General features: G+C 43.3%; 4 protein-coding genes across 4 annotated transcripts; 1 reads left to right on the forward strand and 3 right to left on the reverse strand.

The window, feature by feature from the left end:
- The first annotated feature begins 258 nt into the window (after nucleotides 1-258).
- LOC125471677 (protein RDM1-like) lies at nucleotides 259-2,197 on the forward strand. Its single transcript, XM_048572376.1, has 3 exons — nucleotides 259-383; nucleotides 1,227-1,404; nucleotides 1,714-2,197. Exons 2-3 carry the CDS (start codon nucleotides 1,320-1,322, stop codon nucleotides 2,091-2,093), a joined length of 465 nt encoding a protein of 154 aa, XP_048428333.1. The 5' UTR covers nucleotides 259-383; nucleotides 1,227-1,319; the 3' UTR covers nucleotides 2,094-2,197.
- Nucleotides 2,198-13,881: 11,684 nt separating this feature from the next.
- Nucleotides 13,882-19,059, reverse strand: LOC125468079. The gene is made up of 7 exons (XM_048571936.1): nucleotides 18,100-19,059; nucleotides 17,666-17,943; nucleotides 16,964-17,551; nucleotides 16,345-16,851; nucleotides 14,658-14,882; nucleotides 14,438-14,540; nucleotides 13,882-14,018 (listed from the first exon to the last, which is right to left on the reverse strand). The coding sequence occupies exons 2-7, from the start codon at nucleotides 17,783-17,785 to the stop codon at nucleotides 13,882-13,884; spliced, it is 1,680 nt and encodes a 559-aa protein (XP_048427893.1). The 5' UTR covers nucleotides 17,786-17,943; nucleotides 18,100-19,059.
- Nucleotides 17,836-19,044, reverse strand: LOC103928023 (disease resistance protein RUN1). The gene is made up of 2 exons (XM_048571937.1): nucleotides 18,100-19,044; nucleotides 17,836-17,943 (listed from the first exon to the last, which is right to left on the reverse strand). The coding sequence occupies exons 1-2, from the start codon at nucleotides 19,042-19,044 to the stop codon at nucleotides 17,836-17,838; spliced, it is 1,053 nt and encodes a 350-aa protein (XP_048427894.1).
- On the reverse strand, nucleotides 19,057-19,841 carry LOC125471496 (TMV resistance protein N). The gene is made up of 2 exons (XM_048571938.1): nucleotides 19,663-19,841; nucleotides 19,057-19,198 (listed from the first exon to the last, which is right to left on the reverse strand). The coding sequence occupies exons 1-2, from the start codon at nucleotides 19,839-19,841 to the stop codon at nucleotides 19,057-19,059; spliced, it is 321 nt and encodes a 106-aa protein (XP_048427895.1).
- Nucleotides 19,842-25,707: the final 5,866 nt, after the last annotated feature.

Genomic DNA, 25,707 nt, shown 5'->3' on the forward strand with positions numbered 1-25,707 from the left:
CAAAAAAAAAAAAAATAATAATAATAATAAAAATAATTTCAAAATTTTAAATTTAAACAATAACAATAAAATATAAAATAAAGTAAATAATAACATGAAAGCAAACTGTACTTGAAATTTTTCGTTAAAACCTCTTTTAAAAAAATTGAAAGTCGTTTCCTTTAAGTGTCTGCCCATACATATATTAGGGTCGGGGCGGGGCGGGGCGGCCCAGATGCTGATTAAGCATACGGACGGGTCAGAGATGGAGCCGAAAGTGGAACCCTCTCTCTCCTCAGTCCCCTCTGCGGTACTTTTGTATTGCTAATTAGACCGAATTCGTAAAACTGACTGAAAACAGTTGACATCACCACAAAAATCCGTTTCTGCTTTGCTGTTTGGAGGTCAGTCCCCCGCTGCGCGCTCTCTGTCTCTCTCCCTCTCTCTCACCCCTCCTCTGAGAAAATTCACTTACTTGTTCATTCGGTCTTCGAATTTGACCAAAAAGAAAACTGATTTTTTTTGTTCTTTCTTTAATTAAGAAAATTGGGTGATTCAGTTCTCCATTTTTGGAAAATTTTGAAGAATCAGGTGTTTGTGGAGAATGTGTGAGTTAATTTTTGAACTTTTTTAAAATACCATATAATCGCAAACTAATTAGGCAAATGGGTCGCTGAAATTCACTGCAAAAATGCTCCGCAGAATTGTTAATTCTAACAAAATTGATAGAACCAAGTGGAAATTTGTAAGACCCATTTGCAGGAAGGAAATGGGTGCTATGTAGAAATTGAAAGGATAGAAAATTGATTGTTCATGATTTTGGTAGTCCAGATTAGATCAGCTTTAGAGACTGCCAGTTTATTGCCTGCCTTTTATCCATAATTCATGTCCTAATTTATCTGTTTAGGTTTTAGTTCTTGCCTTTGGGAATTGGGAATAGGAAATTTGTTGGGACAGTTGTTACCCCGTGGGCAGCCATTATTTTGAATTTAGCAGCAGGTATTATTATGCATCTAGTTTCATCGGGACGCCATTGTTTTTTACTCTTTGTATTTGAAGATTAGCGAAAAAAACCCGATGATATTGATAGTTCTCTCTGCAAACCTTCCGTGTAGCTTATTTATCGAAATGATGCTTCATGGTGGTGGGTGGTGTGTGCTGCAGAAATTAACTGATGGTTATTTTATTTCAGTAGCTCTTTAGTTTTGTAATCCATGAGAATGCTGAGTGAGTGATGTTGTATGCAGGTTTACAGTCCAGATACTATGAAGAGGGCAGCTCCCTAGGATTAGCAGGTGGATGTTATTTCATCAGATGACTCTTCTTCCCCGGACACAGAGATGGAATCTGTTAATGAGTGCGATAGGAAGCAGTCAGACGGTAACATCACATTTGATCAACCTGTCAGAGAAATAACACCGGAAGGTATGTGCAGTCAAGCTATTGGAGCCTTGTTTTGCTGAAACTGGTGAACCGATCTACGCTGAAATCGTATGCACTATCATTTAAGATTTATTGCTACATTTTTTCTAACCATAAAGAAGTATGAAGTCCAGTCGAAAGTGCTAGCACTTTAAACATGCTCTCAAAATATCTTAAATTCAAGTTTCGAGGAAGTTAAGATCATAGATGCTTATTATCAACCTTGTATAGCTGGAACATTATGCACCCGTATCATGTGAATCCAGTGCTCTGACATCTATTGTTATCGTCTTAACCTGTTTGAAATTGTAGGTGCTTTGATGCGAAGGGCAGAGATGTATCAGGACTACATGAAGCAGATCCCGATCCCATCAAACCGTGGCTGTGTTATTCCATTTACCTCATGGGCGGGTTTCGGCAAGTCCATTAAGCAGTTGTATGGACAACCTTTGCATTACCTCACCAATCTTCTCCTCAAACAGTGGGACCAGTTGAGGATTGGCAGTGAGGATGAATACAGGCCCTTGGATACCATCATTCATCCGCGTAAGGCTGAAGCCACCATCTGGCTCGTTGAAGAAGTCCACCGGCACACCTCATCTCATCATCATGTAGCAAATCTCTGGTTCTTAGATCCGATGCACCATGCCTCCATTGACGCCATCTTTCCCCTGTTACGAAGCAAATCGTGAAAGGCATTTAGGACTGTTTTATGATGCTTGAATTTTGTCATGTAAAATACTGTTAAATTTTGTAGGTTTGGTCTCTTTTCTGTATCGTGATGAAATAAAAGCTTTGTTTTTGTTGACTCTAAAAATTACAAAACCTACATGGCGCGCAGGCCGAATAACTAATAAGCTAACTACGTCATTCGGTTGAATGCGGGGCGTGCCAACTCATCGGCCGAGGAGTAAAATTCGTTGATGTCGCGTTGAGCGCATTGTTGATTTCTTTATCTTGCGACTGCGACCGAGGAAGGAACAATCTCGGTCTTTGGGTTCTAGAGCCTGAAAACAAGGCTGCTAGTTCTGCGAAGTTCACAAATCGTCGACGCCCGATTCGGTCACTGTAATTATATTCGTAAGAGTATAAGCACATCAAATCGACACCAGACTATACAGACACAAGTATTTAAAGGTGATGTATGTCTTGATGGTGAATGTAGTTCGGCTGTCAGAATGCCGAACTCTAAAACTCACTTGTGAGTATCCAATCATAAAATCACTCGGCGTCCAGTACGCCGAATGACGTAACTCGTAACACCTCACTTCGTCGAGAGGGCTAATAAGGTGACCTCTGCCAACAAGGATTCGAAAACCCTTCTTGGCCGAGACTTGGATAGGTAATCAGTCGACCTCAACGCAGTGCTGTTTATCCAAACTGAAGGTGCTTCTTGGTCGACTGATTCTACAGCAATAGTGCTGTTTATCCAAACTGAAGGTGTTCGCCGGTTGCCTCCACAGTGATGTTTATCCAAACTGAAGGTGTGTCGGTTGGAGAAAAGAAAACAAAAATCTCAAGATGTTGAGAGGTTTTGCACAGGGCAATTGTGTGTTGAATTGAAGGTCCTTAATTGTTGCATGACTTCTTGTATTTATAGCACCAGCTCCTTGAGATTGAATTAAACCTCTATCTAGATTGGGAGTCATTGCCCCGTTCCAGCTTTACTTCAAACAACCCTACTCCCATTAGGACTTTGAACTCACCCCCCTTCGGGGCTTTATTCATTGCTGGTCGAGAATTCTAATTGTACCAGGACTTCCTCGACCCTCTTTGTTTATCTGGATTACTCCTTCTTGCAATAGGACTCGACCATCCCTGCTAAATGGCCTGGGATCATCAGGCGGCCCATATTATTTTGACATAGCTTTGGGCCGAGCACAAACCTACACTCGGCCCAACAATATTATTTTGGGCCCAAACATTACCCATTCGCTTTTGAGGTCATCGACTGCCAACCTTTGGTCAGATTTCGACCTTGAAGAAGCGGAAACATCTTTTTTTTTTTTTTTAGACTTAACTGTTCTTCATAACCATTAACATGCACATTTATAGGATATGATTGCACTATCCTCGTTACTCCCGACGTACAGTCACGTGTCGACTCTCTGCTAATCTTAACAACTTTCAATCATGGCCCTCGAAAACGTACACCCGTCGAAGCGTCTCTTCCTCATTAATGCATTAAAACCGCTGCCACACGCAATCGTGCGTCCCAAATCCTTGAAAACCTCGATCCTATCCTTGAAGATTCCCAAAATATTCGAAATGATTGGCCATTTCCCGGTTAATTTTCCCCCAAATTCAAACTAGTGCTTTCGAATACCAAACACTTGATCTTATTTCTGAAACGCCTATAAATACCTAAACTCCCTTCATTTGTACTCCCGTTTCCAGAAACCTTCACAAACTCTCTCAACCATTTTGCTTTCTATGTCCCAGAAAACAAATTCCTGCTCCCGAAATCCTCTCCAAGCATTTTCCAAATTTCAAGATGAGTCCCAATACCTTCATTTCCAAGCTTAGTAACGAATGTAGCAAATGCAAGAGCTTCATTGATCGGAACGCCATCAAAACTCTGCGTTTCAAATGTGACCTGAGCACTACCCACCAAATCCTAGGGCCGCTCTTCAAGGATGCGGTTCCTTCATCAATCACTACTCTTTTCAAGGCTCACTGCCTGACACCCTTGATGCAAGGGTTCGACTGGTCCAAATGGGACCTATCGAGGCCCCAAGGTGCCTGGCCCACGACCAACGCCAACTGGGTGACTTAGGTCATCCGAATGGAAAACTTATTTCGCTAAGAGTGGAAGGCCCTTGATATCTATAATGCCCTCAAGCTCTCTACCATGTAGCTAACCATGGATAAGGAACTCCTCATGGCAGCGTTGAGTTTTTGGTGCTCGACCACCAACACTATGGTCCTTCCTTTTGACCCTTTCGGCCCCACTATCCTTGACGTATTGGCTACTCTCGGGACTTCTCCATCTGGGATCCCGATAGATGCGGCTCTCTTTGGGAACCCGTCGAATCTCGATCTTAAGGCGCTCTTCGAAGATCGAGCTGTCGAGACACTGAAACGAGATGGCCGAGAGCCTTCGAAAGAAGAAGTTCAGAAGTTACACAAAAACTTCTTCAACTACAACACCCTTATCCTCCACTTTGCTGCTCAAGGTGAGGAGAGTCTTAGGAAGGGAGAACATGAAGCCTTCCTATTCTACTGGTACAACAAATTCATTTTTTGTACCCAGTCGAACAAATGCTTAGTCGAGAACATGCCAGTGGTCGAGGCCCTGGCTAGTGGTCACACCCTAGCACTTAGCTCGGCCGTTCTCGCCAACTTTTTCCACTGCCTGGCCGAAGCGACCATTGGAAAAATCGACCCAAACCAGAACGATCCCCTCTGGGTCTTCCAACTCTGGCTACAGGTTTATTTGACCACCCTTCAGCCGGATGTCGCTGCCTTCCAACCCACTACTTCGCTCGGCCTTCAACTAGCATCTCGGCCGCCATCTCCTCACTAGGCCGAAGAAGTCTTCAAATACCTCTTCGGCCTAGAAGTTCTCTCAGATGACGAATTCCTAGTATGTCGTCGAAAGCACCCTCACTCCATCAGGCTTCCATCATCATCCTGGGATGATAGTGAAGATGCTACCCTCCGCCAGCATTGGGGGTCGATCGTGTTGGCACGCGACCTTCCCCTTGGCTGTGATCCTCACTCAGCCAGTTGGAAAATCTACCACCCTCATTTCACGGCCCGCCAACTCGGATATTTTCAAGGTTGTCCGGTCCCCCTTCTCACTTCTCGTTTCCTCCTCAACCGAGAACGCATTTCTGGCTCATCAGAGAGGGAGTGCAGAGATTCCAAGAAGGAATTTCAAGATCGGTGCAAGACATTCCGCCTTCGACCAGTTCTCCCTTAATCTCTTGGCACAGACACCTTTGGTGACTAGTAGGAAGAATACACCGAAGCCTTCTTTAGGGCTGCGGTCAAAAACATCTCCGACAGACTTTTCGATGATCAGCTGAAGAGAATCTCTGCCTCTCAATCCAAAAAGCCGACCCGAGGTAGACAACTACCTTTTTCTCCTATTTCTTTCCTCAATTTATCACTACCCATTTTCTATTGTGATCCTGTGTTCACAGATGACAGGTTGTTGAAGAGGGTGGATGTGGTCGCTGCGGCGGCAGCCAAGAAAAAATCGGTCATTTCCTCGAAGGTTAAAACCATCTAGCGACCTTCGCCAATCAAACGACCTCATCAGGGCGTCGAGACGGTAGATGACGTTCCTCGCCCTTCAAAATGCGTCAAGACAATGGCGAATAAGGGGAAGCAGAAGATTCACGCCATCTCTAGCCAGACCACGGGGTCGACTGCTCCTATCCTCTCTCTTGCCATTCCGGTTGTCCAGGCCCAGGCAAGCCAACTACCCCCGGCCGTACCAACGACCAGGTTTACGACCGAAACGGCTATTACTCCAGTTGTGGCTTCGGAGCCGGTGGTTGCGCCTGTTTTGGAGGAGACGGCCGTACCCGCCGAGGCATCCCTTATCCAGCGACCAACAATTATTCTGGAAAAGGTATGATTCCACTGCTCATGATCCTTGTTTTATCCGATTTTCGAATCGTAACAGCTTTTATTTCAGGATGATGAGGATAACGAGAACGATGAAATTCTGCTGGAACGTCGCCCCCGACCAACCAACCTTTCTCCCGTCCATCCTCATCTTGTGGTCGAGGCAGCTGTCCATCTGGGTCTTCCTATGGCCGACCGTGGGAAGAGGCATCTGGTCGAGCCTAAGGCGACGGCCGAAACGCCGCTTCATCCACAAGATGAAGACCTTAACATTCCTCCACAAGAAGTCACCTCGACCTTTGTAAGGCTTGCTCTTCTTCCTTTATCAATTTTATTATGATGCATCTGAACCCAGGACAATATTAAATGTCAGGTGCCCGAATGTTCATTTCATCGACAATTTTATGTGCCGAGAAGTATTGTATACATTTCCTGGCCACCTCAGTGGCCATGTAGATAACTTTCATCAGCCGTGTGAATTGAGAAACGGTCTTAGGCACTGGGCTCAGCCATTAAGTTCTCTAGGTTTGGGCAATGAACCAGAGGGCATGGCCGAGGTCTCTTCCCGGTAGGTCTAGGAACACATTCCCTCTGTTATGCATTCCATCTACATTTCCTTTTTCCTTACGAATTTTCCTCTATGTGCAGCCTTCGTTGGAAGTTGAGCTCGATGCTCTTTTTCAGAGCACGACTGGTGCGGCCGGCTCCTCTGCTGCCCCTGCCGAACCAGTAGAGGTCGTGCCCGAGGCCCAAGCTTTTGTTAAGCTACAGGAGCTTTTGTCCCTCTCTGCCTCCCAAGTCCTCCAATGCAAGGGTCTTAACTCCGTTGGGGAGTGCTTGAACGACCTTGCCAACGACGGTTTTCTGAGCACGAAGAATATCGCTTATCTGACTGACCTTCTGGAGCGGACTCAGCAACACTTCACTATTTCTGAACAAGCTTTGTAGGCTGAGGACAACTTGAAGGTGGCCAAGATTGCGCATGAGACTGGCCGGGCAGAGGTGGAGTCGATAAAAGTAAAGAAAGCACAGCTGACCGAGTTTGATCGCCGGATCTCCGAGCTTCAGCGTCAGATTGCTGAGCTTCAACAACAAAGGTTCGCTGCTGCTTCAGAGCTTCAGAGAGACTTCGAGGCAAATAGAGCTCAGCTTACGGCCTTCGCTGCCGGCGTAAAGCACATCCAGGAATTGCAGCTTAATAAGAAGACAAGGCAGGCTGAGATAATTTTGAGCGAAGTGAGGTGGCTGGAGTTGAAAGTTGCCCTCGAGACTTTCCTCCCTTTGACCCCCTAGAATTTTTAGGAGTCTTTTGAATGTATTTGTTCACTTATTTTCATGAGTTTAATACAATGGTATTCATTCTTGCATTTCCCACGTGACTGGATAGTACTTTTTTAAAAATTTTCCATTAATCGGCAATTTGTGAATTAAACCAGTCCAATCTCTGAGATGATACGCCCCTTTGCCGAGAACTTTGTGAACAATGAATGGTCTTTCCTAATTCGGCGACCATTTGCCAAACCTGGGGTCTTTAATCCCAACAGGCAACATCATTTGCCAAACTAATTCTCCTTCGCCGAACTTTTTTGTCTGACGCATTGGTTATAAGCTCGCTCGGCAATTTTCTTCTATGCTATTAATAAATTACTCGCGTCGATCCGATTTTCTTCCAAGTCTTCTAATTCTTGTCGCATAGCTTGACTATACTCGGCACTAAACAAACTACTCTGCTCGATCACGCATAATGAGTTTATACTTAGCTCGACTGGTAACATAGCGTCGTGTCCGTAAGCGCGTAAGGAGTCGTTCTGGTGGCCGACCGGAGTGAAGTTCGGTATGCCCATAATGCTTCGTTTAACTTTAAATGCCACATCTCAGGCCTCTCTCTTACCGTTTTTTTTAGAATGCCGATCAATACTTTATTGCTTACTTCGGCCTGCCCGTTTGCCTGTGGGTAATACGGCGTAGATTGCTCAAGTCGGATATTCAGACTTGCCGTGTATTCCCTAAACCTGTCAGCCGTGAAGATTGTGCCATTGTTGGTTATGATCGTTTCTGGCACGCCGAATCTAGTCACAATATTTTCCTCTATGAAATTGCAGACTTCTTTGGCTATTAATTCAGCGTATGATTTTGCCTCGACCTACTTAGTGAAGTAGTCGGTTGCTACTATTATCCAAGCGTGTTTTGCCGCCCCCAACGATGGTGTGATTTTGCCGATTACGTCCATTGCCCATCCCCTGAACGGCCATGGTTTAGTAACTGAGTGGAGTAATTCGGCCGAGGCTCTCTGCACTGGTCCATGAATCTGACACGGTATGCATCCCCGTGCATATTTGATGTAATCATTTAATATACTTAGCCAGAAGTAACCGTGTCGTCGAAGCAACCAACGCATTTTGCGTCCTGATTGGTGAGCTCAGCAAATTCCTTTATCTACCTCAACCATTACCTGGGCAACCTCATGTGGGCCGAGGCACAATAATAGTAATCCATCCTCACCTTTTCGGTATAATTCATTTTGGTATGACACGTAATTCGTGGCGTGGACCCTCGTTCTTCGATCGTGTTTCCCATCGGGGTTATCGAGGTATCGTAAAATCGTCTTTCTCCAATCGTTTGGTAGTGTCTCGATGGCACATACTTCTACGGGGTATCCCTGTTCGAGTAACGATGGTAACGACATCACCCTTGTGCGTATCGCGTGATTGCGCTGGAGAATTTGCTGATTGACCAAGGCTGGGTATGATCGCAGGACTGTGGGTGTTACCCGGCTTAGCTTACCCCCCGTGAGTTATGCTCCGGAGGTGATTTGGGCGAGTTTATCAGTGTCCATGTTCCGAATACGCGAAATATGCTCAAATGTGATCCGTTCAAACGACTCGGCCAAATAAGTGGTAACCATGTGATAGGGCGCCAAAGTACAACTCATGCAACGAAACACACCGTTGAGTTGGTTAATCACTAGTTCAGAATCATCGAGGACAAGAACGCAGGATGCTTGTAAATCGTGTAAGACGTGGAGGCCGATAATAAGAGCTTCATACTCAGCTTGATTATTTGTACAACTGAAATCCAACTTGAGAGAGAAATACCAGCGGCAGTGGTCGGGTGATTGAATGGCAATACCAACACCAGCCGAGGTCGAAGTACTGGAACCATCAAAATGTATAGTCCAGTGGCTGTCGCGTGTTGTGATTAAGTCGATTTCGACGTCACTACCCCCAAAACCATAAGGAGAAAGGTGTCGGGCCAAAAAATCAGCGAGAGCTTGGCCTTTGACGGCCTTTTGGGGTACGTACCGTAGACTGAACTCGGATAAAGCTAGTGTCCATTTCCCAATTCGGCCTTTGACGATAGGCCGAGTGAGCATGTAACGAATCACATCGGTTTGGGCAATGACCTGCGTAACAGATGGGAGCATGTAGTGCCAAAGTTTGGAGACGGCAAAAAACAAAGCTAAGCAAAGTTTTTCGACAAGTGAATAGTTGATCTCTGGCGAATTCAGATTACGGCTGAGATAAAAGATAACTTATTCACGCCCAACATCGTTATCTTGCGCGAGGAGATAACCAATGGACTCAGCGACTGCCGAAATGTACAGTTTGAGAGGTTTGCCGCGACAAGGTGGAACTAGTATGAGTGGTGTGGAAAGGGACACCTTGATTTACGTAAATGTCGTTTGATACTCTTCGCACCATTCAAACTTGTCGGAATCCTTAAGTTTGAGGAGCGTAGAGAATGCTTTCATTTTGCCTGCCGAATTAGCGATGAAGTGGCGGAGAAAATTGATCTTCCCGAGCAATAATTGGAGCTGCTTCTTGGTTGTCGGGGGTGTAGCGCTAATGATTGCGCGAGCTTTATTTTCGTCGACTTCAATGCCGCGATGGTGCACCAAAAACCCTAAAAAATTACTGATCGATACACCGAAGGCGCACTTGGCCAGGTTCATTTTTAGATTATGCTTACGCATGCGGAGGAACGCTTGTCGAAGATCTTCTAGGTGCGTTCGGCGACTTTTTGATTTCACCACCACATCATCGATATAAACTTCTACGATCGTACCGATCAAGTCGTGAAATATCGTATTCATGGCTCGTTGGTATGTGGCGCTGTCATTCTTGAGGTCGAATGGCATAACAACCCATTCGTAGGTATCGAGTGCCCTTGGGCAGCAGAATGCAGTCTTGTGGACGTCGGCCTCAGCGATAAATATCTGGTTGTAACCAGTATGGCCATCCATGAAGGACAGCAATTCATGATTAGCTGCGGCATCAATTAGCAAGTCCGAGATTGGCATTGTGTATTCATCCTTGGGAATGGCCAGATTTAAATTACGAAAATCGATGCAAATGCAGAGGGCTCCACTTTTCTTTAACACCGGGATGATATTGGCTAACCATTCGACGTACTGAGCGGTCCGAATAAACCCGACTTTTAGAAGCCGAACTAATTCGTCCTTTATGCCAAGTTGTACTTTGGTCGAGAACCGGCGTGGGGGTTGCCAAAAAGGCTTACACCCGTCCTTGATGTGTAACTCATGTTCGATGAGATTTCAGTCAAGGTCTGGCATCTCATGATAATTCCATTCGAAACAATCTTTAAACTCACGAAGCAATTTACAAAGCTCGACTTTCATAAGAGGTGGTAGTAACGCATTGATAAACAATGGTCGAGGATCATCGGCTGTGCCAACATTGATTTCTTCCAATGGGTCCTTAACCTGGGGCCGATTGTCTTCGAGTTCGGCCGGTACGGCCTGAACTTTGTCGAAAGATAGAATAGGGCCATTATCTGCTTCGGCCAAAAATTCAATTAAGTTTATGCCGGAATGTGGTTGTTTGGCAATGGCGTACCAATGGGCCAGCAAACGTTCCATGGTCAACGAAACCGCAGCCTGACGCCTTTCTTGTTTGGCGGCATCAATCATCGACATCGGTAGTTAAATCTGCCAAGCCGAGTCTTGCCGAATCCTGTTAGACAGTCTTGGCGCCTACCCGATAGCTTTCTGTATCGAAATTCTGGTCGACCGTCCATCCTCGTTAAAACCCTGGAGGGTGATGAAGCCGATGTGATCGTCGTAATAGCGAGCCTGAATCATGTTGGTTTCAAATGGCTGAATATCGGCGAGGTGCACTATGACCAATTTGTCGTCCCAAAAGATGAGAACTTGGTATAGAGATGAAGGAATGCAACTGGTTTGGTGGATCCAATCGCGGCCAAGCAATGCATTATAGTCAGTTTTGGAGTCAATTATAAAGAATGCCGTCATGTGATGACGACCGACAATGCTGACTTCCAACGGGATCATTCATTTGGTCTGAGACTTGTCGCCGATGAAGCTGCTCATCATTATCCCTGACGGGATAAGCTCGTCATCAGAACGGTGTAGTGCTTTCATGACGAACAACGGCATGATGTTGATTGTAGCTCTACAGTTGACAAACACCTTAGAAATGGGAAATCCTTCAATATGAGCTGTGACGTATAACGACTTTAGATGTTGAAGATTAACCGAAAGGGAACGGGGAAATAGTTCAGCCAGGGCTGCCTTGAGATTGTCGTATTTTCGAACTTCCCCATCGTCGTCGTTAGCGACGAAATCCACTTGTGTCGCTTCTTCGGCAACTACGTTCCCATCCAAGAAATTTGACTGATGGGTCGTGGTTGAAACTCAGCCGGTAGGACATGGACCATACTGATCTCCATATGTTCGATGACCGAGGGACCTATCAGGTCGTGGTCGTCGTCTTCCAAAGAAGGCAACATAATATCAGTCGTTGAAGCGTCTTCAATTGGACTTTTTAGTGCCTCGGCATGAACCTGCTCTTGAGACGTATGGACCGAATCTATCTTATTCTGGTTATCTTCCTCAAACGCGTTTATTGCCGAAGACTTATTTCGTTCGTGTAGTACGTTACGGGCTCGTTCTTTGTAGGCGATGCGGGCATTCCTTGTGTTAAGATACGCGTCTAAACGCGCCACCCGGTTTTCCTCATCGACCGTAAGGCCGAAAAGAGATACAGCAGAGAAAACTTCAAAATGATATCGTAAATGCTGAAGATCTTCGAGTGAAAAAGGTAATTCGACAGTGTCGATATCTGTGTAAGGATCGACCTCAAAGCCGAGGACTCGAGCCTCCCGTATATGCTGAAACCTAGCTTTCATTGCTGGGTCGAACCTTTTTTGGATAATTTGCTCGGCATCAAGACAAGTTAATGCTAGATCGAGGGCTTCCTGACATGCCTTGGGTAGTCCGTACAAGTCATTAACGGAATATTTCTTATGAAACTCCAGCATGTACTCCAAGGATTCACCGAGGAATAGAGGGTGCAGATTGCGCCATACCTTGACTAACGGTTCTGGCAGTGGTAGCGGAGAAAGTTTCATTTCAGCCTCTTATCTAAAATGCTCGAGACGAGCTCTCGTCTCCCCAGGCCGAAGAATGAGCTTGATGTGTTTCTCGGACGCTGCAATGGTGGTCTCAAAGTCACGAGCAGCTGTCTTTTTCCCTTCGAGTAATTCGGTCATAATAGTCGGGGTCGGCCGATCGTCAATGCTTCCTACGGCCTTCTTAGGCTGCCATCAGGTAGCAAAGTTAGCCTGCGCTTCCTGTCGTCGAGCTATGCAATCTATCTGTTGGCGACGACGTTTTTGAGATTTAGACAACGCCGTATATAGGCCGGTTGGAGAATTGTAACTATACCAACGTTGGTCTCGTGGCCTGGGTGGTTTGAAAGTTTTTCGATCGACTGACGTGCCCAAACTGCTGGCATTGCATGAGTAATAATCTTCATTATAGAATGGTGCGTCAAAGTCAAGACGCCGCTTGACTGAGGCCTGGTCTTTTGTTTGTACCTGTGGGCTGAGTCTCTTAAACACTTGGCGTCGTGGACCGTTGCTAAGTTCCTTTGGCGATTTTGTAAAGGTCGTGGATGGGGGGCCTGAAGTTGGTGCCGAAGATGTCCTCTTTTTGGGTTCAACTGGTGTTTTACAATGGTCGCATAAAACCATTGATTCATGAGTTTCGTAGAAACTCGAACCTGTCATAGGTTCATCGATGGCCGGCCCTGAGGACTCCATAGGTGGTGCATTTGAAAATAAATCAATCTTCAATCTTGGTTGACCATTCTGCTTACGGACATGCTGCACCGGGACGTATTCGGCCTTCCCTTTTCCTTTGTTTTTAGGGAGATGAGCATCTACCATACCAATTGTTGTTGAGGGGAAGGGATTTACGTCGACCGCCATCTGTTTCTTCGGGAATTTTAGCTTTCCCTTCTCGATCCAATTTTGAATCGTATCCCGAAATACAACACAATTATTGGTGGCATGTTTGTTGGAATTATGATACTTGCAATATGTTTTGCCCTTCAATTCTTCGGCCTTAAGGATGTTGTGTCCTGGCCGAAGTTTGATGATTTTTGCTACCAACAATTGGTCGAAAATTGCATCGACCTTGGTGATATCGAAAGTGTAAACTTTCGACGTTTTACTCATCTCTTCGGCGGCCGAGCGGGTCTTGGCGTCTTTGGGACTAACTTGAGCTAATGTTTTGCAAACATAAGGTTTATCTATCACTATCTCGGCCGCATCCACACTAGCATACTGGGTGTCCTTGCTTTCTGCCAATGCATAGCTAACCGTGGGATTCTTATATAATGTTCCTTGGGATGGTGACTTCTATATCTTCTCTTCTCGGAACAAGTAATCATACTGCTCAATGTGTTAAGCAAGTTCATACATATCTCGAATATTTACCCCCAGAAACTTCTTTTTGTATTCCACGTCCAAGCCATTTAGTGCAATTCTGACGAATTCAACTTCAGGGAGAAGTACTCGGCACCAATTCCTAGCTGACTTGAATCTTGTTAAGTATTCCATTGGGGATTTGTCGGACGCTTAAGTCATCCTAGCCAACGATAAGACGGACATTTCCATCCCTGGTCGATAGAGTTGTTCATGAAATTTCTCGACCAATTCCTCCCAACTCTGGACGGAGTTTGGTGGAAGATTAATGTACCAAGCGAAAGCAGACCCTGTCAGTGAAAAGTTGAACAACCGTAGTTTATGAAAGTCACTATTGACGTCTCCACATTGCACCGTGAACCGGGCCACGTGTTCTAACGAGGATAAGGACGATTCTCCGACGAACAAACTGAAATCAGGGATTTTGAAGCCTCGCGGGTATTCGAACCTTTTTACATAAGCTGGGTATGGGTGGATGAATTTTGGGAACTTTGGCCCCTTTTTTAGGGCTGAGTCAATCATTCTTTGGACCTCGGTCACATTGACGGATGTTGTTTCTTCTCCCTGGCTTGGTTCGTCAGTTCTATTGCCTGATCCAATTTTGGGAACTTAGGCCCCTTTTTTAGGGCTGAGTCGATCATTCTTTGGACCTCGGTCACATTAACGGATACTGCTTCTTCTCATTGGCTTGGTCCGTTAGTTCTATTGCCTGATCCGCCTCTTCTCTCTAAGTCAATTGGTTGTAGCCAAGCAGACCCTTTCTTGGCTTGTACTGGAACATTTGTAAAAGAAGGCTGCCAAGGTTGGCCGACCTGGCCATCTTCAAAGGCTTTACTAACCAACAGTTCAAGCATCCTGGTCTGTGTGTCATTGTTGCTTCATATTGCGTCTAGTAAATCATTCATTTTTTGGCCAATCGATTGCTCGACCTGTCGATATTGTTCATCAAGTCGTCTTCGAAGAAACGACCTAGTTGGCGGATCAGAACCCTCCCCACCATCTTCGTCACAATCTTCCATTATTCCTTCAACGAAAATGCCTGCTGTTTGGTTAGGAACTTCTGGGTTGTGAGATTGTCCGCCCAGACAGATTTCATTATCTCGGCGTGTTGCACTTGTAGCCTCGGGCGGCGCAACAATGATCGGATTTTTCGCCTAATGCAAATCCTGCCCAAGGCCTTGCACTGGTAAGTCAATTGTTGACTTTCCTATGACTGTTTTCTTTTTTACGGACTGTGTCTCAATGGTCATAAACTCTGAAGGTCTAGCACAAGGTCCCACCAGGCGTGCCAAAATGTTAACTCTAAAAATTACAAAACCTATGTGGCACGCAGGCCGAGTAACTAATAAGCTAACTACATCCTTCGGTTAAATGCGGGGCGTGCCAACTAGTCGGTCGAGCTCGATCGAGGAGTAAAATTCGTTGATGTCGCGTTGAGCACGTTGTTGACTTCTTTATCTTGCGACTGCGACCGAGGAAGGAACACTCTCGGTCTTTGGGTTCTAAAGCCTGAAGACAAGGCTGCTAGTTCTGCGAAGTTCACAAATCGTCGGCGCCCGATTCGGTCACTATAATTATATTCGTAAGAGTATAAGCACGTCAAATCGACACCAGACTATACGGACACAAGTATTCAAAGGTGATGTATGTCTTGATGGTGAATGTAGTTCGGCAGTCAAAATGCCGAACTCTGAAACTCACTTGTGAGTATCCAATCATAAAATCATTCGGCGTCCAGTACGCCGAATGACGTAACTCGTAACACCTTACTTCGCCGAGAAGGCTAATAAGGTGACCTCTGCCAACAAGGATTCGAAAACCCTTCTCGGCCGAGACTTGGATAGGTAACCAGTTGGTCTTGACGCAGTGCTGTTTATCCAAACTGAAGGTGCTCCTTGGTTGGCTAATTCTACGGCAACAGTGCTGTTTATCCAAATTGAAGGTGTTCGCCGGTTGCCTCCACAATGTTGTTTATCCAAACTAAAGGTGTGTCGGCTAGAGAAAAGAAAATAAAAATCTCAAGATGTTGAGAGGTTTTGCGCAGGGCAATTGTGTGTTGAATTGAAGGTCCTTAATTGTTGCATGACTTCTTGTATTTATAGCACCAGCTCCTTAAGATCGAATTAAACCCCTATCTGGATTGGGAGTCCTTGCCCTGTTCCAGTTTTGCTTCAAACAACCCTACTCCTATTAGAACTTCGAACTCACCCCCCTTCGGGGCTTTATTCATTGCTGGTCGAGAATCCTAATTGTACCAGGACTTCCTCAACCCTCTTTGTTTATCTAGACTACTCCTTCTTGCGATAGGAATTGACCATCCCTGCTAAATGTCCCGGGATCATCAGGCTGCCCATAGTATCTTGACACAACTTTGGGCCGAGCATAAATCTACACTCGGCCCAACAATATTATTTTGGGCCCAAACAGTTTTTCACACTTCTATTTCCTACTTTAATGGTTGTAAGTGACCAAAAACAACAAATAATGGACCGTAAAGCTGAAGCTTTAGAATGTCGGTTATTAAGATCCTCAAAACAAAAAATGTTTTATCACATTTGAATTCAATAGGCTTGCTCTGAATAATTCGTCAGTAATTCGTAATAATTCCTCATATACTTGTTCTTGATGGACATTGGTATCATCTTGTTTTGTGATAACTGACTCAACTGAGGGTTCTTGATGATGTCCGACGTTAGGATTATCGATTTTCAGGAAAAGTGAGGCTTCCTGTTCTGGCTGATAATTGTTGCCAACTGCCACATTGGATACTAGGAATACTTCAATATTATAGCTTTTCAACATAGCGGGTTGGGTGCCTTGCTTGAAGTAAACTTTAACAGCACACGCTTGCCGAAACCCAATCCCAGTTAGTGGAATATGCTTGATCCACAGATGAGGAGACGTTATCTTCCTTGAACAAGAAGAAAACTCATAATTACGACCTGGCCGAGCATAGTTGGTGGATACAGTAACTCCAAAACGCCAATCAGTAGATTCATTTGGTATTACTTCCCAAACGGCAAAGATAGCCAATCCTACCTCCTCCATAACATAAACTTCAGGAATGTGATGATAATATTCATGTATATATTCAGGGTCTACATGGTCCTCAACAGAAATTGGCTGCAGCATAGTAGTAACAGTGTTACCTATGTTAATTATATCTAATCCTCTGTTTACCACAGAGAGAAAGAAAGAAAGAGAGAGAGAGAGAGAGAGAGAGAGAGAGAGATACCTGATTCAAAGTATTCAATAACTTAAGATAATGACGAAATTTCGAAAATCCTTCCCATGATTCACCATCACTCGCAATCAGCCAACGTAAGTTTGGTGGAAGCTTTGGAATTTCTTGAAGCCTCTTGCAACAACGCAGTTCAAAAACCTTGAGGTTTTGCAACTCATAAATGCTGGATGGCAGAGTTGTAAGATCCTCACAGTATGATAAATACAACTCTTCAAGCCCAATAAGAAACCCAATTGATGAGTGTAACTCCTTTATGGCAGTGACTTCTAGATTCATGTGTCTTAAGGATTCCATCTTTCCCACAATTACTGGAAAATGCTCAAGCCTAAAGCAATTGCTGAGGTCAATAACTTCTAGAGATTTCAAGCTGATTTTTCTCGAAAATATCACGAGGTTAGAGCAGCCCCTAAGTCTCAACACAACAAGTTTATTAAGGAATCCAATCGAAGGATGAACCTCAACTAAACTTGTGCAGTTATTCAGTATCAAGTTCTTTAAGTTCATGATTCCGGTGAAATCAGGGATTTTCCCTAAGAATTCACAAGATTCAAAATTCATAGTTGTCAAATTTGGGAAAGCCTGCAGAACGAGAAAAAGAAGGGTTAGAGAAAGGAAAGGATCAAATCAAATAAACCTTAAAAAATCTTCAGCCTAAACGTTTGAGAAAAATAGGGGATGAATACTTCAAAGTACCTTGAATCCCTCCCATAGTCGGGTTATGCAGCTTCGGGGCATCTCGAGCACAAAGAGTTTCTTTGGATGAAAATTTGATGGCAAAGACCGTAACGAACATCCAGGCCAATCAAGCCACATCAACTCATTGGAGAGATAATCAAAGTCCCCAGAAAAGAGTGCATTGTAGTTCAGAAAGAATCTCGATTTTTCATCTTTGAGAAGCTTTTAGCATTCAAGCAGATCTGATTATATGGTTCAGGCACCTTTACCATAATTCCTTTGACTGTATTTGTTCCCTGTTGCACGAAAAAAAATGTGTTAAGAAACCTGGTTATACTTTTATCCAGTAAAATGTACGTTTTTTTCAAAATATATATATAACAGGAAAGTAATAATCGGTTATGGGCCTTGCTTGTAGAATTGAATATCACAACATATAAATTTATACTTACAGTATTTTCAGTTAGCACACGATAAACATCCTCGTGGAACCACAATCTGCTACGCTTTCCAGGTTCATTTGGCAATTCTTGGCGAACTATTTCTTTACCCATTTCTTCTAGCAAGTCATGCATCAGAATCTGAGTTCCATCTATGGTTATGAGAGCCTTTTCTTCAAGTATTTGAATGCCAATCATAGGGTTGAGGTCACAACATTGTAAAATTTCTGTTACGTAGGCTACATCTTTACCTCTGAAGAAACATGCAATGTCAAGGAAAACTTCTTTCACAAGATCTTCCAATCCAGAATAACTTATTTTGAGTATTTCATGTATCTGTTTGTTAGAAGCTCTTTTGTAACTATCTATTGTCCCTAGCCATTGATCTGCACTTCTGCCACACAAATGAGAACCCAAAACTATCAGAGCCAATGGGAGGCCTTGAACATAGTGTACTGCACATCTAGCGAGTTCCACATAACCATTTGGGGGTTGACTTGTTTTGAATGCATTCCAACTGAACAACTCAAGAGCTTTTTGATCATCTAATACCTTGACCTCGTATACAAAATGAACTTGATGAGCAGTCAGCAAATGCTTATCTCTTGTTGTTATGATAATTCTACTGCCCGATCCAAACCAATCGGACCCTCGAGCTAATTTGTTTAACTGTTCCAATTGGTCCACATCATCCAGAATTAAGAGAACCTTTTTATTGCACAGCCTCTTCTTTATCAGCTCAACTCCTCTATCAACACTAGAGACCTTCAACCCTTTGCCCCTTAGAATTTCAGCTAGAAGAGTCTCTTGCAATTGGACTACGCCTCCACATGTCATTGAATTTTCTCTAACATTTGCCAAAAAACAACTACCATCAAACTTCGAGGCAATTGAATTATAAACAGCTTTCGCAATTGTTGTCTTGCCTATTCCACCAGTCCCCCATATCCCTACCATTCTAACACCTTCTCACCCAACATCTAAGAACTTTTCCACTTCTTGTATGCAAGACTCTAGTCCAACTGGATATGTAGCAACATCCAAACATGTCTGGTGTAACACTTCACCTGAAATCTCCTCAACGATCATATGGATAAATTGAGATTCATGCCTGCCAATTTGAAAAAAAAAAAATAAAATAAAATATTTCATATATCAACGTTGCACATTGAAAAACACAATACTTTACCCCAAAATTAGTCGACCACTTGACGCAGTCTCATTGTGTTAGTAGGCCTCAACCTTCGTTTTTTGTCTCCTTTTTACCTCACTGGTGATGTTACTACCTTCCTTTTAAATGTCCCTAAATTTGTCCTCCAAAAAATTGTGTTCGAAATTTTTTCCATAAAACAATATCCCATTTTATGTTTGGGCGACGATTTTCGCACACCCCATAATGAAATTGGTTTATGAATGGTGAATATATTCGAAAGTTTTTTCAGTTTTTAACAAACAAAAGGACATTCTTTAGTAAAACAAATAATAAAACAGTAAACCGAAAGGGAAAACTGAAATATCCAAAAATATACAAAAAGGCTAGTAATCAGGCACTGGAGTGGTTAGTAATAAACGTACCCATCCAAGAAAGGCCACCCAGACAAGTTTGTTGCTTCTGAAAGAGCTTTCCTCCATCTGTACACCTTCTCAATATCATCCTTGAATTCACGTTCATGTTCAGCAAGTGCCTCATCATAAGATCCTCGTTGGTTTCGTACATCTGACGGATCCACCTTGTAAAAAATTGGCCTAACCATTTGTTGTTTTGATTTTTTACACTCAAGAATCTTCTCAAGTTCATCCAAGCACCACTTGGACTCCGCATAATTTTCAGAGAATACGACTATAGAAATCCTTGAATCTTCAATTGCTCTGAGAAGAGATGCTGATATGTTTTCTCCTCTTCTGATCCCATCATCTATGTAGGTACTGATTCCCTTCTGACACAAAGCGCTGTTCAAATGACCTGTAAAATTATCGCGCGTGTCCTCGCCTCTGAAACTCAGAAACACATCATAAGTGTATGGATTTGAGATAGAAAAAGAGGAAGAAGCTGCTTGATTGGCCAGACAAGCCATATTGTTTGTCTGCAGGGCCAGATAACTAAACGGCCAGAGAGTTGGGAATTGTACTCATTTCTGAAACTGTTCGTGTTGAGAAAAACTTTATTGGGGTTGACCCCGACAATGCAGCTCTCGCAAAAACACGAGACTCGGTATTTTGGTCTCACCAGACCTTACTGGTTGAGAGCCTCCCTGCTCGGGCAGCGCTGTGGAAGTTTCTCTCCTTGTAGGAAGCAGCTTCCTGCTGCCTGCAAATACAAATGTGAAGTCAAACGTGAGGATCCTTAAGAGCAACTCCAGCCCATGCCCAATGGACTGGCACCAAGTGAAGAAAATGGACTGGCACCACATTTTTCTGCTCCAGCCCGTGCAATTGACTGGCACCCAGCCCGTGCCAGTCAACAGCCCAGCCCAAAATGGACAGACCCATTCCCCGGTCTGTTTCTGGCGCGTGCAACACACGCGGTGCCCGGGGCGCGTAGCCGACAGGCTGTGCAGGCGCTGGGGCCCGCGTGCAGGCCCATTTGCAGTCTTCCGGGGTGAAGGATACGTAGCCTCCTCAAAGCCGTTGGATTTCCAACGGCTAGTTTTTTAGGCCGTTGGATTTCCAACGGTAAAAAAAATTTAAATTTAAATTTTAAATTGGACCGTCCGATCACAGATCAACGGTCCACGTTTATTTCACCAAAAATTTAAAAAAAAAAAAAAAAAAGGCCCAACGGTCAGAAATTTGACCGTTGGCCACGTGGCGTAATGAGTGCTGTTGGATTTGATTATTTTTCAAATCCAACGGTCCCGATTAATTACAACATTAAAATTTATTAAAAATTAATTAAAAAATGTCAAAAATTTTAAAAAAATACAGAAAAAATTTTAAAAAATTAATTTTTTTTTTCTATAAATACCTAACCCTCATCTTCCACCTTACACCACATTTCAATATTTTCTACACTTTCTACACTTTCTACATTTGAATATTTTGTACACTTTGAGAGAAAAAAATGACTTCGTGGAAGCTGAGTGAAGATGTTACGTTGTGTGAATGTTGGGTTCGCACTACTCATGACCCGATTACGGGTAATGAGATGGATAAGCGAGAAATGTGGAGTAAAATTACGAAATCGTTCAACGATGTACATGGAAGAGATGTACATGGAAAAGATACCAGATCTAGTCAAGGTCTTCAAGGTCGTTGGAAAAAACTCAACGCATCCTTTACTTGTTGGAAAAACGCCCTCTCTCATGCTTCTGGTAATTTGCGTAGTGGGACAAGTTTAGCGGATGAGGTAACAATATTTTTATTTATTTATATGCATTCCACCCACATCAATATTTTAATTTATTTAATTATTTATGTAATTTTTATGTAATATGCATTCCACAATACTTATGTAATTTTTATATAATTTTTATGCATTCCACAATTCTTATGTAATTTTTATGTAATTTTTATAGACACTACAAGCACAAGCATTCTATAATGCAAAGAACCATAACAAATCATTCAACAAATGGGAATGTTGGCAAATTGTCAAAGATTGCCCTAGATACAAAATTGTGGCAACCGGTCCAGAGGTTGTCATGCACGGTATGGGTCTACACAGTTCGCCAGAAGCAGACACAGCCGAACAAGAAGCCAACACATTTGAAGACACGGAAGGGATGCTTGAACAAGTGCCAGAGACCCAACCGACTCGTCAGTCCCTCAGGCCTCAAGGTAAAAAGGCATCAAAGAAAAAAGGTAGTTCTTCCAAAAATGACTGCACTAAATATATGGAGGAACTTACTCGTCAAGGTGAACTGAACATGGCATGGGAAAAGACTAGAGATGAGGAAAAAGCTGCTGCCCTGGCAGCAATTATTGCAGCTACTGAGGCTCGTGATGCGGCGGCTGAGAGACAAAGAGAAATAGTTAATCGAGAGAACGAGATGATTAGAGAAGCACTTCATCGAGAGAATGAGATGCTTAGAGAAGAAAGGATGGCTCAAACAGATCGTGACACTATGAACAAGTCTCTAGTAGGACTGTCTCCGAATTCAAAATATTTTTGGACTTCAGAAAAAAGAGATGTCGTGCGAATGAGGCGTGCAAGAGATGCCGAAACAAGTCAAGGGGGTTCCAGCTACAAAAATCCTAGCAACCAAGATCCTAGCACCACATATCCTAACTCCACAGACTTTATTTAATTTCTTATGTAATTTCTTATTTATTTTTAGAACTTTATTTAATTTCTTATGTAATTTCTTATGTAATTTCTTATTTAATTTTAGAACTTTATTTAATTTCTTATGTAATTTCTTATTTATTTTTAGAACTTTATATAATTTCTTATGTAATTTCTTATTTACTTTTAGAACTTTATTTAATTTCTTATGTAATTTCTTATTTATTTTTAGAACTTTATTTAATTTCTTATGTAATTTCTTATTTACTTTTAGAACTTTATTTAATTTCTTATGTAAACTTAAAACACCAAATAAAATTACATAAAACACCATTTAAACTTAAAATTACATAACCTCACCATTTAAACTTAAAACACCAAATAAAATTACATAACCTCACCATTTAAACTTAAAAAAAAAAGCAAACACACTAAATAAGATTACTTAAAAAACAATACACTTTATTCTTCAACCACAAGCCTTATTTTAATTATCTTCGCCTTCATGCAATCTCCACTGATGGTCAATCAAGTCATTCTGGCGGGCTATGTGCCAGTATGGCTCTTGCAATGAAGTGTATCGTTGAATGATCAATTCATTGTAACGTCCATCCCGTTCCAACGGCTCGTGTTGCACGGGATCTTCGGTCCGGTCATGAGCATAGTAGATTTGTGTTCTTGAGTTGTTCATCGGATCCGACTCGTATTCATCGACGGCATCATAATCATACTCGTCTTCAACAATCATGTTGTGGAGAATAATACACGTCATCATGATAGATCGAAGAGCCTCGACATCAAACATTCTAGCTGCAGCCCTGACAATGGCCCAACGAGCTTGCAAGATACCAAAACAACGCTCGACATCCTTCCTACACCCTTCTTGACACTTTGCGAAGTGTTTCTCTTTTTCACTCTGCGGGTGTGGCACTGTTTTGACAAATGTTGACCACCTTGGGTAAATACCATCTGCAAGGTAGTATGGTCCCTCGTACTTATTACCATTAACCCAATATGTGCATCTCGGCCCACGCCCTTGTAGCAGTTCGTCAAACACTAGAGATTGGGCAAGGACGTTTAGGTCATTCTGAGCTCCTGGAACACCAAAAAAAGCATGCCAAATCCATGTATCAAAAGAAGCCACCACTTTCAGAATGATGCTTTTGGCTCCTTTTCTGTCGCCATAAGCTCCTTGCCATGCACTTGGACAGTTTTTCCATGTCCAGTGCATGCAGTCGATGCTTCCAATCATGCCAGGGAAGCCTCGCATCTCACCCTTCCTCAGAAGCCTTCGCATGTCCCTTGTCGTGGGTTGCCGAAGGTACTCATTGGTGTAGAGGGCTTCAATTGCAGAGCAAAACCGCATCAGGGACTCCAGAACTGTTGTTTTTCCCATCCTTGCGATCTCATCCACTTGATCTGCAGATGCTCCATATGCAAGCATTCGCAAGGCAGCCGTAATTTTTTGCTCAGGAAGAAGACCTAGAACATGAAAAGCATCCTCTTTTTGCACAAAATATGGATCATGGTTGCAAACATCACTCATGATTTTAGCGAACAAACTTCGTTGCATTCTAAACCGACGTCTAAAAATATGATGAGGGTAAACGCTGTTGGGAATAAAATAATCTTCCAAGAGATCTTTACCTCGTCTTTCCCTTCTTCTATCGATGTTTGCCGCACGTCCGGGTTTGGCTATCTGACCCATAGCTTCCATGATACGGCGGGAATGTGAGGCCCTCCGCCTTCTATAGTGATTATCTTCATCCTCCTCCATTGTGAAGGCCTCATCTCCACCTCCACCTTGGTCAAGATTGACCAATTCTTCCTGTTGTGCCAACAACCTTTTCTGCTGCTCTTGCAATTGTTTATACGCTCTCCTTGAAGAAGACATTGTAAGAACTCAAGATTTGAAAACGATAAAGAAGAATTCTGAGCTAAAAAAAAGGATTGAGTTTAGTGTGAGGATGGATGTAGGGATGTAGGGTTTATATGGACGAAAAAAAAAAAAGATGAGGTTCTGGACAATGCCACGTGGCACTACGTGATTGGTTGAAAATCTTAGCGGAAATCTATTCAAAAAATAGTACGTTCGGATAATGACACGTGGCGTGACGAGATTGGTTAAAAATCTTATCGAAATCTTGCCTAAATTATTGTAAACAGGAAGTGACACGTGGGTTGTCGGGATTGGTTGAAAATCTTAGCGGAAATCTATTCAAAAAATAGTACGTTCGGATAATGACACGTGGCGTAACGAGATTGGTTAAAAATCCTATCCGAAATTAAAACAATTTTTTTTTATTTTATAAAAAAAAATTATTTAATATTTTAAATGGACTGGGTGCCAGCGCATTTTGTAGGGGTGGAGATCGTTTGTGCCAGCGCATTTTTTAGACTGGGTGCCAGCACATTTTTTTTGGGGTGGAGATGTTTTGGCCTATTACTGTTCATTGGGTCTATTACTGTTCAATTAAGTGGATAAATGCGCTGGGTGCTGGCGCAAAGTGAATAGGGGTGGAGTTGCTCTAAGGTTTGCTATTTCTTTGTTCCTGACGCGTTTTTCACACAAAGAGACAACAAGTGGTCTTTCGCTCTTATCCAATTGACTTAATTTATACCGTCTCGCATGCGTGCGTGTGTGTCGAACGGTAATTTCCCGGTCTTATATTTGCAACACAAACTTGACTATTACACAACAATGGCCCAAACCAATTACACAAAGCAAAAGGGTACCAACCAAACGTAACAACAAACGTTCAAGCAGGAGATTAGGCCCAAAAACAGAAGCAAACCAAAAAAACCCTAGCCTTCTACTATTACAGCAGCTGCAACACCTCACGAACCGCACGAACCATCGACCCAACGGACGCCAGAAATCGAACCAAACGACGCCTCAAAGATGGAAGGAAGGAAGACTCCATCATCCAGCAAAGAATCCCTCTCCGATCGCATCCATCAAGTAGAAGAAATCAAAGAAACCAGTGAGATATCCACAATCAACACTGCCAACAAATATAGGCCGAGAGAAGGTGGTAGTGCGAACACCCAAGCCAGTGTGAACACCAAAACTCTACACACCTTCCCGATGGACCCCAAAAAATCGCGGTCAAAAGTGATTGCATACCGAATGGCAGAGGATGGATGAGGGATGTGAAGATGGAGGGAGAACATGGGATACAGAAAAGAAAAGAGTTGATCTGAAGAAGATAGTTGAGCAGGATCAACGGCGTGTGGGGTGGAAAGACTATGCAGGTCGGAAAGGAGAGCGGGGGAAAGACAGTAATAGAAAGAAAGGAAGGAAAAAAACAAAAAGAAGTGACTGCCACCGACCCTGGCCAGAGCAAGGCCGCCCGGCTGAACTGAAAGCCGGAAGAAGGAAGGGACAGCCTCAC

Source organism: the organism of the source record quoted next, unplaced genomic scaffold, assembly GCF_019419815.1.
Source record: "Pyrus x bretschneideri cultivar Hongxiangsu unplaced genomic scaffold, Pyrus_bretschneideri_v1 Contig6, whole genome shotgun sequence".
In the NCBI taxonomy this organism is placed as follows: Eukaryota; Viridiplantae; Streptophyta; class Magnoliopsida; order Rosales; family Rosaceae; genus Pyrus; species Pyrus x bretschneideri.

Coding starts and splice junctions, on each gene's coding strand:
- LOC125471677 (XM_048572376.1), top strand. CDS start 1,320: ATGGAATCTGTTAATGAGTGCGATAGGAAGCAGTCAGACGGTAACATC. Junction 1,405..1,713: donor CAGAGAAATAACACCGGAAG/GTATGTGCAGTC, acceptor TTGAAATTGTAG/GTGCTTTGATGCGAAGGGCA.
- LOC125468079 (XM_048571936.1), bottom strand. CDS start 17,785: ATGTGGCTTGATTGGCCTGGATGTTCGTTACGGTCTTTGCCATCAAAT. Junction 16,852..16,963: donor TATTGAATACTTTGAATCAG/GTATCTCTCTCT, acceptor ACTATGCTGCAG/CCAATTTCTGTTGAGGACCA. Junction 14,541..14,657: donor TTGATGAACAATATCGACAG/GTCGAGCAATCG, acceptor GAAGATGGCCAG/GTCGGCCAACCTTGGCAGCC.
- LOC103928023 (XM_048571937.1), bottom strand. CDS start 19,044: ATGGTAGGGATATGGGGGACTGGTGGAATAGGCAAGACAACAATTGCG. Junction 17,944..18,099: donor GTGTGCTAACTGAAAATACT/GTAAGTATAAAT, acceptor TTCGTGCAACAG/GGAACAAATACAGTCAAAGG.
- LOC125471496 (XM_048571938.1), bottom strand. CDS start 19,841: ATGGTTAGGCCAATTTTTTACAAGGTGGATCCGTCAGATGTACGAAAC. Junction 19,199..19,662: donor GGGTGGCCTTTCTTGGATGG/GTACGTTTATTA, acceptor TCAAATTGGCAG/GCATGAATCTCAATTTATCC.